Source organism: Mustela putorius, unplaced genomic scaffold, assembly GCF_011764305.1.
Source record: "Mustela putorius furo isolate JIRA1106 unplaced genomic scaffold, ASM1176430v1.1 tig00003869_pilon_pilon_pilon, whole genome shotgun sequence".
Taxonomy (NCBI): domain Eukaryota; kingdom Metazoa; phylum Chordata; class Mammalia; order Carnivora; family Mustelidae; genus Mustela; species Mustela putorius.
Genome location: NW_025422021.1, coordinates 27,505,782 through 27,518,282, shown reverse-complemented (window position 1 = coordinate 27,518,282; position 12,501 = coordinate 27,505,782). Strand labels below are relative to the sequence as shown.

Genomic DNA, 12,501 nt, shown 5'->3' with positions numbered 1-12,501 from the left:
AAATTTAAAAAAGGTTTCAGAATACTTGCTAAAGATAAATATTAAGTATTCATTCAGCAGGAAGCACAACAAGGTGTACAGTCCTGGGAGAAGAGGCTGTTTATTAATGGCTTCTGACCTTGCACTGAAAGGCCTGCATCACGTCCTTGCTGCGCGTGACTTTTTAACATTTAAGTTGTGCATCAAAGAAAAAATATACAGCGTGACCAGAGGACAAAAGAAGTTCCCTAATAAGCCTTTTACTCATCATGTAAATCAAAGAAATCTTGAGAGAAAATTTTTTTTTTAAAGATTTTATTTATTTATTTGACAGAGAGAAATCACAAGTAGATGGAGAGGCAGGCAGAGAGAGAGAGAGGGAAGCAGGCTCCCTGCTGAGCAGAAAGCCCGATGCAGGACTCGATCCCAGGACCCTGAGATCAGGACCTGAGCCGAAGGCAGCGGCTTAACCCACTGAGCCACCTAGGCGTCCCGAGAAAAAATTTTTTTAAAAGATTTTATTTATTTATTTGACAGAGCGATCACAAGTAGGCAGAGAGGCAGGCAGAGAGAGAGGCAGAGAGAGAGAGGAGGAAGCAGGCTCCCTGCTGAGCAGAAAGCCCAATGCGGGGCTCGATGCCAGGACCCTGTGATCATGACCTGAGCCAAAGGCAGAGGCTTTAACCCACTGAGCCACCCAGGCACCCCTTGAGAGAAATTTTTTAAAGAAATGTTACCTCTTGCTTTTTGAGAAACAGGAACAGCATTGGTGCCTCAGCTAGGGAACTTCTGGTAGGTCGGGCATTGTCCTAAATCAGAGGACTTGAACTTTTTACTTAAGGAATTTTTGCTTTCCATTTACAAAAGCAAATGAAGAACCAGGACTCCCATCATCTATTTAATGGTCTCTTAGTTCATGTTAAAAATGAACCATGAGAGACTATGGACTCTGAAAAACAATCTGAGGGTTTTGAAGGGGTGGGGGTGGGAGGTTGGGGAACCAGGTGGTGGGTATTATAGAGGGCACGGATTGCATGGAGCACTGGGTGTGGTTCAAAAATAATGATACTGTTATGCTGAAAATAAATAGAAAATAAATTTAAAAAAAAAGAACTAAAATTAGTTATAAAATACCTGTATCTCATTTGTCGAACACTAACTGTTTAGCCCATACTTTTTTGGACCATCGAAGATAAATTTTATGATTTTATACATGGACCATAGAAATTTTAATACTAAACTTTAAAACATTTTCTTTAAAACTTTTGTCTAATTTTGAAAAATGTTCTAAAAAATATGCTCACCTGCATTGGAATCCCGGTTGATGAAGGGGGGTAATGTGCCGGAGGATGGAGCTTTGAATAGACTGGATATACCGGTGCTTCATTCACCAACTTGTTATATAGTTCCAGGGCTTCCAAGACTTTTACATTCAATTCAGACAATTCTGAATGCTTCCTGATAGAGAAGAAAAGCACTTTAATATTCTTCAATGCTTTTAAGCATGTATTTAGGAACATAAATTACTTTTTAAATTTAGCACATTTTCTATTCATATTTTAAAAGGTTCTTTATATACAATGAAAGAATATTCACCATGGGAAAATGGGAGGAGGAATTCCTTAATTCTTGTAATAACCAGGCTGATAGGACTTCATAATATTAGGAAAAGTCCGTTCCATACCTCATAAAAATTCACTCAATTCGTAATTTTGGTGCTAGGACAATTCTGTTTCACATGTTATAGGCTTGTGTTAAAACTAAATTACTAAGCAAAATAATCTCTCAATTTTGGAAGAACCCAAGCCTTAATTAAATCCAAGTAGAAGAAGTACTCAAGGCAAGTCAGTAGCCTGCTTTGAAGCATGATATGACTGAAATAAAAACACATACACGAACAAAATCAAATGATTTTCATTTGCTTATATAGAGAATCAAATGAAAAAAATCTAACAATTATCCTTGAAAATGCAAATAAAAACAATATATAAACTAGTCCCTATTGCTTTTTTTTTTCAAAAAGATTTTATTTATTTATTTGACAGAGAGAAATCACAAGTAGGCAGAGAGGCAGGCAGAGAGAGAGAGAGAGGAGGAAGCAGGCTCCCTTCTGAGCAGAGAGCCCGATGCGGGACTTGATCCCAGGACCGAGATCATGACCTGAGCCGAAGGCAGCGGCTTAACCCACTGAGCCACCCAGGCGCCCCCTATTGCTCTTGTTTGCTGGTTTCTTTTGAGAAAGTGAGTGAAATCAGATACTCTCTTGTATAAGCAATCCAGGTAACGGCATTTTTCAAATTTGCCCAAGGAACCCCAGTGCAAACCCTTCTGACTTGGTTCAATTTTGTTTGTTCCCCTGGGGAGTAATAAAGAACTTCCACTGCAATGACAAGTTCATACAAGTTAGAGGGCACTTCATGAGGCACCCACGGCCTGTATATTAAATGTAGCTTTTTATATACGCACAGAGAGGATCAAAAGACAAGCAACAGAGGTGGATGACCAGACGCAGGACTACCAAATTAATGACCTGGACTGAATCCTATCAAGACTTGTCACCTTTCCTCTATAATGTTTCCTTTATAATGTTATATCTGAAACCAATAAAAAGGTATTATTTCCTCTCTTGCAGGTGTGACTATATAAAGCAAGTCAAACTATTTTCAGAGTATCATTTGTACACCACACAGAAAGCTTCAGAAATTAGTGTCCATGCTGATAAAGGTGTGACTAAGAATTAACCATAGGTATTTGGTCCATGTAACTCAGAATACTGATGAAACACCAGAAGAACACAGAAATCACCTTCAAAGATTTGGGACACAACCCAAAAACAAAAAATTTTTACTAACTGTGCCCAAATACAATACTAGCACAAAGAAAATGGAGAAGATGTAGTTTTCTCTTTCAAAGAGACTACAATCTACTGGGGGGACAAAGCTAAGCACATGGAAAAGAGCAAGCAATGTAAGATGGCATATAATTGAATTAAAAATTATATGAAAAAGGTAAGGAACAGAAGAGTTTAGAAAAGTCTTTATGGAGAAGCTGGGACTTAAACTGGTACCTGAGGAAGGGTAGATAGGCCCAAGCCAAAAAGGAAGAGTAGGTCAGGTCAGTGGGACAGTGTGAATTAAGACAGGCAAAAGGAGGGACACCTGGGTGGCTCAGTTGGTTAAGCGGCTGCCTTTGGCTCAGGTCATGATCCCAGCGTCCTGGGATCGAGTCCCACATCGGGCTCCTTGCTCGGCAGGGAGCCTGCTTCTCCCTCTGCCTCTAGCCTGCCACTCTGTCTGCCTGTACTTAGGCTCTCTCTCTAACAAATAAATAAAATCTTAAAAAAAAAAAAAAAAAAAGAGAGAGAGAGAAGGGTACACAATGCAAGAATGAAAAGGGCAATTTAATCAAGGTGGGAGAAAATGATTTTTGGAGGGCAATAGGAAATAAGCTTAGAATAGTCTGGAACAAGGGCTCAATTGGTTAAACATCTGACTCTTGATTTTGGCTCAGGTCATGATCTCAGGATGGTGAGATCCAGTCCTGCAACTCTCTAAAAAAAAAGAAAAAGAGTAATCTGGAACATTGTTAAGTTCAGACCATGGATCTCTCTTCAGTACATCTATATAACGTTTTTGGAGTCAATTTATGTGTCTGCCCAGTATAATTTCTTAGTGTGATAAATGTCAAAAAATCTCATTCCAGGGGCACCTGGGTGGCTCAGTTAAGCATCTGCCTTCAACTTGGGCCATGATCCTGAGGTCCTGGGATTAAGCCCCTCCTCCGGCTTCCTGCTCAGCAGGGTGCCTGCTTCTCCCTCTCCCTCTTCCTCTCCCCACTGCTCCTGCTCTCTCTCTCTCAGATAAATAAATAAAATCTAAAAAAAAACTCATTCCAAACAATGGCAGAAAAAAATGTCAAATTTCTTTTTCTGACAGTAAAGTTGTTTTTCTTATTAGGAAAAACAAAATAAAAAAAAAATTTATTTATTTACTTGACAGAGAGATACCAAGAGAGGGAACACAAGCAGCGGGAGTGGGAGAGGGAGAAACAGGCTTCCTGCTGAGCAGGGAGCCTGATGCAGGGTTTGATCCCAGGACCCTGGGATCATGACCTGAGCCAAAGGCAGATGCTTTAACAGGCTGAGCCACCCAGGCACCCCTAGGAAAAACAAATTGATGATGATCCATTCAAGGAAAAAAATGGTATTTTATTCATTTCTGAATGCCTGATAAAGGTAAATAGTCAATAAAAATTTGTTGAAGAACAGCAAGTATTTTCCAGAATAGAAGCTGCATCTGTAGTCAGAGGCCATGAAACAGAAAATGCCAACTGGCCTATTCAGAAACTGAAATTGAACTCACAGGTGAGCTGTGACTCAAAAAACTCATATCAGAAATGGTTACTCTGATTTTTAACTGTGCTAGATCTATTTCTTTGAAGATACTCTTTTTATAAGCAAAAATAAGATTATACTGCCAATATTCTCTGCTTTTGCATTACATAGTATGAAATTTTTCCATGTCAGTACTTATTTTTATTATTTTTAATTATTTTTAAAAGATTTTATTTATTTTACAGACAGAGATCACAAGCAGGCAAAAAAGCAGGCAGAGAGAGAGAGAGAAGAGGAAGCAGGCTCCCTGCTGAGCAGAGAGCCTGATTCGGGGCTCGATCCCAGAACCCTGGGATCATGACCCCAGCCAAAGGCAGAGGCTTTAACCCACTGAGCCAGCCAGGTGCCCCTATTTTTACTATTATTTTTTAAAAGATTTTATTTATTTGACAGAGAGAAAGAAGACAGGGATAGAATACAAGCAGGGGAGTGGAAGAGGGAGAAGTAGGCCTCCCGCTGAGCAGGGAGCCTGTGGGGCTAGATCCCCGGGACCCTGGGATCATGACCTGAGCCAAAGGCAAATGCTTAACGACTGAGCCACCCAGGCGCCCCTTCCATGTCAACAGACATTTATCAATGAAATGCTTTTTACTGTATAATGTATAGATGTGTATTTTTATTTTAGAAATCAATCTTACACTGAAAGATGTTTTATTTACTTCCAACTTTGCTGTTATAAATCCAATTTTGTTGTTATAAATAATACTGTGAAGAATCTTCTAAGAGGTAAATCTTTGCATATATCCTTATATATTTAGTATGGGCCTGAATTTGCTGGGTTAAAGTATATGGATTATTTTTAAGATACAGAAAGGTTTATAGTGATTGTACTCCTAGCCCTAAGGTAATACTGACCTTTTTCTTTCTAATCATTTCCAGTTCGAATACTCACTGACCATTAATATTCTTGCACTGAAACCACAGTAGATAGATACATAGATATTTAATGCTTTCTCCAAAATAAGAACAAAAATGAAACTACCACCATCATTTCATTAAATTTTTTTTAAAACATCTTGACATTCTTCCCCCGACCAAAGATTTTATTTATTTTTTTGACAGAGAGACAGTGACAGCAGGAACACCAGCAGGGTAAGTGGGAGAGGGAGAACCAGGCTTCCTGTGAGCAGGGAGCCTGACGAGGGGCTTGATCTCAGGACCCTAAGATCACGACCTGAGCTGAAGGCAGATGCTTAACAACTACGCCACCCAGCCATCCTATTTCATTAATTTTTGACAGGGATTTGTTTCTCGTTTATGTAGAAAATATAAGGGATTTATAAAAAACATCTTATGGAAAAAGGTTATAATCTTCAGTGACTAGAAAAAAACCTTGAGATTACTACCCTTCTCTGATAAAGGCAGATAAGTAAAGTAATTCCTGTTCTTCTCGTGCAGGGTTTTTTAAATTTTTTTAAAAGATTTTCTTTTATTTGACAGAGTGCAAGAGAGAGAGAGAACAAGCAGGGGAAACAGAAGCAGGAGAGGGAGAAGCAGGCTCCCCACTGAGCAGGGAGCCCAACGAAGAACTTGATCCCAGGACCCCAGGATCATAATCTGAGCCCAATGCAAATGCTTAACCGACTGAGCCGCCCAGGTGCTCCATCTTCTTGTGAGGTCTGATACCGTAATTCAACAAACAGAATCTAGAAAGGGATGATGATGGAACACTAAAGTCTTATCCTTGTCTTCCATTCACTATGGCTTCAAACAGAAAGCTGAAGAGCCAGAAAAGACAAAAAGAAATGAAAAGTTCAAAATGCTGAGTCTATCCTTCAGTGCTGCTGCTTTTTCTAAGGAAGAGTAAGACTATGTGGGATAAAGAAATTAAAAGGACAAGAGAAATACAGAAATACAAGAAGAAAAACAAGGAGAGGCATGTGTTTGGATTTAGCTTCACAAACACAAGGGAAATTTCATTTGAAAGTTTTACAAATACTACTTCTAATCACCTAACAAGACCCAGTCTTCATTCTGTGCTTGATTCAGCTTAATCCTCAGTACTCATTATCCCTCAGTTCCAGCCCAAGTAAGAAAATGAAGACTGGTACCATAACAGCATGAGCCCATCATTCTAGGCAATACTATACTGCCACAGGGGGAAAAATATGCTACCAAAGTAAAAAGTACCAGCTTGTTATCCGTTTGTAAGAGTTTTGGAAACTGAGAGACAATTTCAACAGATTGAACAGTTCCACAAAACTCTTTAAAGTTTTGCCAAAAAACAAGTAATCCACAAGAAAACTATTCTTGTTGGGGTGCCTGGGTGGCTTAAGCATCTGACTCTTGGTTTCAACTCAGGTCATGATCTTGCTGTTGCAAGACTGAGCCCCATGTCAGGCTCTGTGCTCAGTATAGAGTGTGCCTCAGATTCTCCCTTCTTCTCCCTCCAGATCACATGCGTGCTCTCTCTCAAACAAGAAAATAAAATCTTAGAGGAGGAAAGAAAGAAAGAAAGGAAGGAAGGAAGGAAGGAAGACAGGCATTACTAAAAAAATTCCAAAGTATATTAAAAATGAAACCTGAGTTGTTGTTTTTTTTTTTCAGAAGTAGTGTGACATGGAACTTTACTATTCTCTGCATTTTAATAATATTCATAGATTTGTGAATGAGAAGGTTGTTTACTGGCTGAATTATGATGTTTCTTGTTTAGAGCCATGCAAAGTCACCAGTTTCTATACACATTTCCTAAACCAATGCTTATACACAAAAAAATGTAATTTGTCTTAACTTCATCTTGTAGGAATCTTTCAAAAGTATGGTTTTTGAAAAAAATAATAAAGTATATATTTTATTTTTTAAATATTTTATTTATTTATTTGACAGAGAAAGATCACAAGTAGACAGAGAGGCAGGCAGAGAGAGAGAGAGGGAAGCAGGCTCCCTGCTGAGCAGAGAGCCCGACATGGGACTCGATCCCAGGACCCTGAGATCATGACCTGAGCCGAAAGCAGCGGCTTAACCCACTGAGCCACCCAGGCGCCCCTAAAGTATATATTTTAGAGCAAAGAAAAACAAAACAAAACAAAAAACAACAAAAAAAAAAAAAAGAAGGAAAGAAAGGAAGGAAGGAAACCACACATGTTATTCCCTGCACAAAAAAACTCACCTATCAATCTCCTCAAGTTTTTCATCTATCATTGGACCCATCTGTTGGCAGATATCTGTAAACACAAAAATAATTTTGAACCTTAAAACTTAAACCAGTTTAAATCAATTTTGACAATTTTTAACAATGGAACATACCAATACACAACACCATGCATAATACACAAAAATGAAGTTTATGCTAGAAGAAGGACTATAAAAGACTTACTTTTAATAATACTCAGCACCGATGTTAATATATCTGACCAAAGGCAAAATCAAAATCAAAAGAGAAATCTGACCATGTTCTCTGAAGTACTAAGTTTACAACTGTGAAATTTGGATCTACCTCAAAACCTAGAAAATTATTAGCCAAGTAAATGAACTTGAGTCACAGTGTATCAAATATATAATTGTATATAGATTACAAAAGAACATTTCTCAAATGCTTAAGCCATTTTAAAATTAAACATTCTGTGTTATTTCTAAATGTAAACACTGATAAAGTGGATAGCATAGTATCCTACATTCATAACCAGAGTTTATTCTATAAAAAGATTTAAGATTTATCCATTTATCAGATATTTTTCTCCCAAAAGATTAAAAAAAAAAAGGCATGAAAAAACATTTCTTTTACTTCAAATTTCTTGTGGATTAAAAAGACACATCAGCAGGCATCAAATGTCTACATTACAAAGTTAATACCGATCACGTATGATTTCGCCCTTTAAAATCAAGAGAATTCTAAGTAAGAATTTCTAAAACTTTGACTCAATTAATTTAATATGGTCTTATTCTTAATTCTGTCCTTTTCTGGATTCCAACTCTCTTCAGCCAGTATCACTAGCAGGCTTAGAGAAAAATAAAGGCTCCCCTCCTGAACATGTTAGGCAGGTTTGTAACAACATCTTCCAAGTTATATGTTTACTATTTTATTACACTAGTCTGCTTCCCAACAGACATCTCTTAATTTCTAGAAGCAAATACAAGGCAGAAGACATTTAAGACATTATAAATTGCTAAAACAGTAAAAAGACATTAAATTAATCTCTAACGCTCACTAAGTACCTTCTAAATCCAAGAGGTCTTGGGAGTCTGGTTTTGAATCTGTTGGATCAATACTCTGGAGTACATGCAGGGCTCTATCCATCTTATCCTAAAAAAAAGTAAATGCATATTTAGAAATTCAAAAGCTTTCATTTCAGTGAACATAAAAATTACTCTTACCAAGCATTTTCAAGGACAGGTTTTTTAAAAGTATTGATAATTTAACTATTAAACAAAAGAAAAACTCTACCTCATCTATATAAACAGGCTCAGGCTCTGATTTCTTAATTTCCTCCTCCTCATCATCAATTACATTCAATTTGTCCACAGCTGCTATGGAAACAAAGTAAACTTTAAGTTCCTCAGCATGTACTTAGGTATTTTAGTCACTAATATGTAAGTAGCCTGTGATTATCCATAAGAAAAAAAAGGACACCCTTTAGTCATCACATCTCATAATTAATACACGTTATTACATATGTTCATTCACTCATACCACAAACATTTATTAGCCCTTACTATGAGCCAGGCATTGGAAATACATCAGTTGAGTATAACAGACAAGAATCTCTGCCCTGATGGAACTTACCTTCTAGTGGAACAAGTGAGCAATATTAACGGGAACTGTCATTATAGGCATTTTCTGAAAAACTGAGAGTTACCACTAGGCTGAATACACAAGACAGTAGAGCGTAATCTGAACAGCTAAATTCAGAGTTAACTATATGAGCTCCTTCTATGCTTTCCTTGCTATAAAAAATGTATTTCCCAAATGAACAAAGAAATACTCAATTTCAACCTAACTTTGATAAGTTTTAAAGCCAAAGAAAACAAACACCCCCCCCACCTTTCATAATGAGAAGGCTGAAAGATAATTTATAAATGTATACATCTAGAACACAACTTAAATGTTCACTGGAGTGTTGCTGTAATGAACTATATTTTAATAAAGTAAATTTTGATAAAAATAAAATTACAATAAAAGTCTACCTTGCCTCTAACCCAAAAATCCCATGTAGGACATGTGAGAGCTTTGAATGAAGACATTGTGTTCTGGCTGAAGAGTACTTATGGTTCCCAATAAAACGCACACCCCTCGGGGAAAAAAATCTCTATAACCAAAGGATTTTTAAGTCCCAACAATTAGCCACTTGTTTCAAATATTTGACTAACTTTCAAACATTGCCTAAGGAGCAAACCTCAACATAACATAAGGATACACTGAAAACCTAGATTAGTTTTTATTTTTAAAACTACAGCTCAGGTGCTCTAGTCAATGCCAAGGGGAAATTTCCATACAGAATCCCCCAAGGATGGTCTTCTTATGTTATTAAAAATGGCGTCTTCAATTTTCACAACTACTTAGAGAGTCAGACTAGAGGAATAAAAAGTATAAATACTGGGAAAGTACAGTCTTTACATGAGTCTTCAAATCTCTCAAGTTTACTTTAACGGAATGCCATTGCTCCACTCATACAAAGATGATGTTACACATAATGCACACAGCCTTCACAATTCAAGCTCTTCCTTTAACACTGATAATACAATCTAGCATGGACATGTCCTGCAGTGAGTCAGTGTCAGTACGTCTAAGAGCAGACTGGCTGACTTCAGAATCATGGCTCTATCACCTACTAGTCATATAAACCCCCAGCTTCAGTTTCCTTATCTGTAAATGGGTAAAAAACGTACCTATCTCACAGAGTTATGAGGATTAAATGAAATAGTGCAAGCCACTGACTTTGCATAATACCTGATAAATGAGTACTCAAACACCACTGAACTGCATTATTTCTGATCATGAGCTCTGTTAGTAATACTATTAGCTGTTCTTTACACTTAGCAACCCCCATTTTCCTGCCTGCCTAACAAATGGAAGCTTTCTCTGCATGGTTGACAGCAGAAGATCTGAAGCAGGAACCCACTGTCTTAATTACCCTTATTACTTCAAGTTCCCTAGAATCAAATCAAGGTGAAGAAAAATTTAAAATTTAGGAGTACTCCTAACCCTTGTAATCATACTTGGCACTTGTCAACCAGCCCCCACCCTGCCACCTACTCCCCTTGATACTGTGGTTCAGTGATGAATAAAATCAGTGTTCTTTATACTAAAGACACAAACTACCTCTTAAACCATAATCAGGTTGAATTAAATATCTGCATGGTCATCACAGATTATTTTATGCCTTATATATAACTATGTACATTAATTCTCAGAGTTTAAAAAATAATGGAATTGACTTGGAGTAAGTTAACCCTTTAATTTGTAAGAAATTAAACTGTATTGTCTATAAATAATTTAAAACAAAGTTAACTGTCAATATACTTTATACTCAAAATTGAACCAGCACACCTGGTTGGCTCAATTGGTAGAGCATATGACTCTTGATCTCAGGGTTGTGAGTTTGAGCCCCAAGATGGGCACAGAAATAACTTAAAAATCAACAAAGATAAACTGAACGATTAAACTCAAGTGTAAAAAACTTCAATAGGTTTAATCTTCCCTAAAATTTAACTTACCTGCCTCAGACTCTATGTTTAAATTAGTTGTTACAAAATTAGATGGGAAGAGTCCTATTCCTCTGTGATTTTCTCCTTTCCACCAATTGGCATCACTGAAAATATAGTACAAAAATGTCACTTGTTCCTCTACATTTTAAGTACATTACAGGTCACAATCAAGTCCCTTTATCAACAACCCCAAGTCCCAACCCCACATCCAGCCTACCAAACTGTTACCATAAAGTTGGTATGTAGTTTTCCTGCAAGTGTATTTTTGTTACATATAGAAAAGTCTATAGAAACATTAATCATTATATATTTTTACATTTTATATGTTAATATTTTCATATCTTGTTTATCCCTTTTAAAGATCCCTCATCCGAATACAGCATATTTGATTTATCCATCCCCATACAGATGGGCACTTAAATTCTTTCACCTTATAAAGACTGGTGTAATGATCATTCTAGATTCTGGGGCACACAAGCAACAATTCTTTAGGCCTACCCACAGTTGTGGACTTGCTGGGCCTCAGGATTAAAATATTTTCCATTTTACCAAATAGTGCCAAATAATCTCCTAAGTGGTTATGGCCATACACCATCCTCCTTCCCTCAGCAGCATGTGAGAATGTCATTTTCCCTCATGCTTGTTAACTGTCCAAGCCATACTTGGTATCAGACAGGAGAGAAATCATCTCTCAAGGCTATGCTCATTTGCCCTTCTGGGGCATCCACACGTTTTGCTGGCCATTCAGACCGCCTCTTCTATAAACTGTTGGTTCATTTTTTCTGTCTACCTTTCTTTTCCATGGGGCTATTTCTTTTCATGGATCTGTAGGAGTTCTTTATATATTCTGGATAGCAACTGTTTGTCTGAATTATGCAAATACCTTCTCTCAAACTGTCACTTGTCTTTTAACATATGTTTATAGTTTCTTTTACTGCATGGTGTTTTTTGTTCCATGTAATCAAATTTAGCAATCTCTATCCCTGAACTCCCAAATCTGTTTTCTAATACACCTAGTAGCTTTGGTTTTCTTTCTTATCTCTTCCCTATGTTTAAATCTTTTTTTTTTTCCCCCCTTAAAGATTCACTTATTTTATGCACGCCTTGGTGGCTTGGTCGGTTAAGCGGCTGCCGTCAGCTCAGATCATGATCCCAGGATCCTGGAACTGAGCCCAACATGGGGCTCCCTGCTCCATGGGGAGCCTGCTTCTCCCTCTCCCTCTTCCTGCTTGTATTCGCTCTCCCTGTCAAATAAATAAAATCTTAAAAAAATAAAAGATTAATTTATTTTAGAGAGTGTGTCTTAAATGCAGGGAGGGGCAGAAGGAGAGGGAGAGAGAATCTCAAGCAGACTCTGAGCTGAGCATGGACAGAACTCGATCTCACAATCCTGAGATCGTGACCTGAGCAGAATCCAAGAGCTGGAAGCTTAATCCAGGCACCCCACTCCACTCTTTAATCCATTTGGAATGAAACCATATGTA

At 37.5% G+C, this 12,501-nt stretch overlaps 1 protein-coding gene across 5 annotated transcripts in view; it reads right to left on the bottom strand.

The window, feature by feature from the left end:
- STAM2 (signal transducing adaptor molecule 2) overlaps positions 1-12,501 on the bottom strand; it is a 52,544-nt gene that overhangs the window by 6,829 nt on the left and 33,214 nt on the right. For 2 of the 5 annotated variants that reach the window (XM_045066625.1, XM_045066622.1), the window contains 6 exons: positions 11,027-11,121; positions 8,757-8,839; positions 8,528-8,615; positions 7,482-7,536; positions 1,284-1,437; positions 717-788 (listed from right to left, as the gene is read on the bottom strand). In XM_045066625.1, the coding sequence (XP_044922560.1) occupies positions 717-788; positions 1,284-1,437; positions 7,482-7,536; positions 8,528-8,615; positions 8,757-8,839; positions 11,027-11,121 (547 nt within the window). The remainder of the gene's footprint in view (positions 1-716; positions 789-1,283; positions 1,438-7,481; positions 7,537-8,527; positions 8,616-8,756; positions 8,840-11,026; positions 11,122-12,501) is intronic. The other 3 variants (XM_045066623.1, XM_013051927.2, XM_004743859.3) reach the window with 3 other exon arrangements.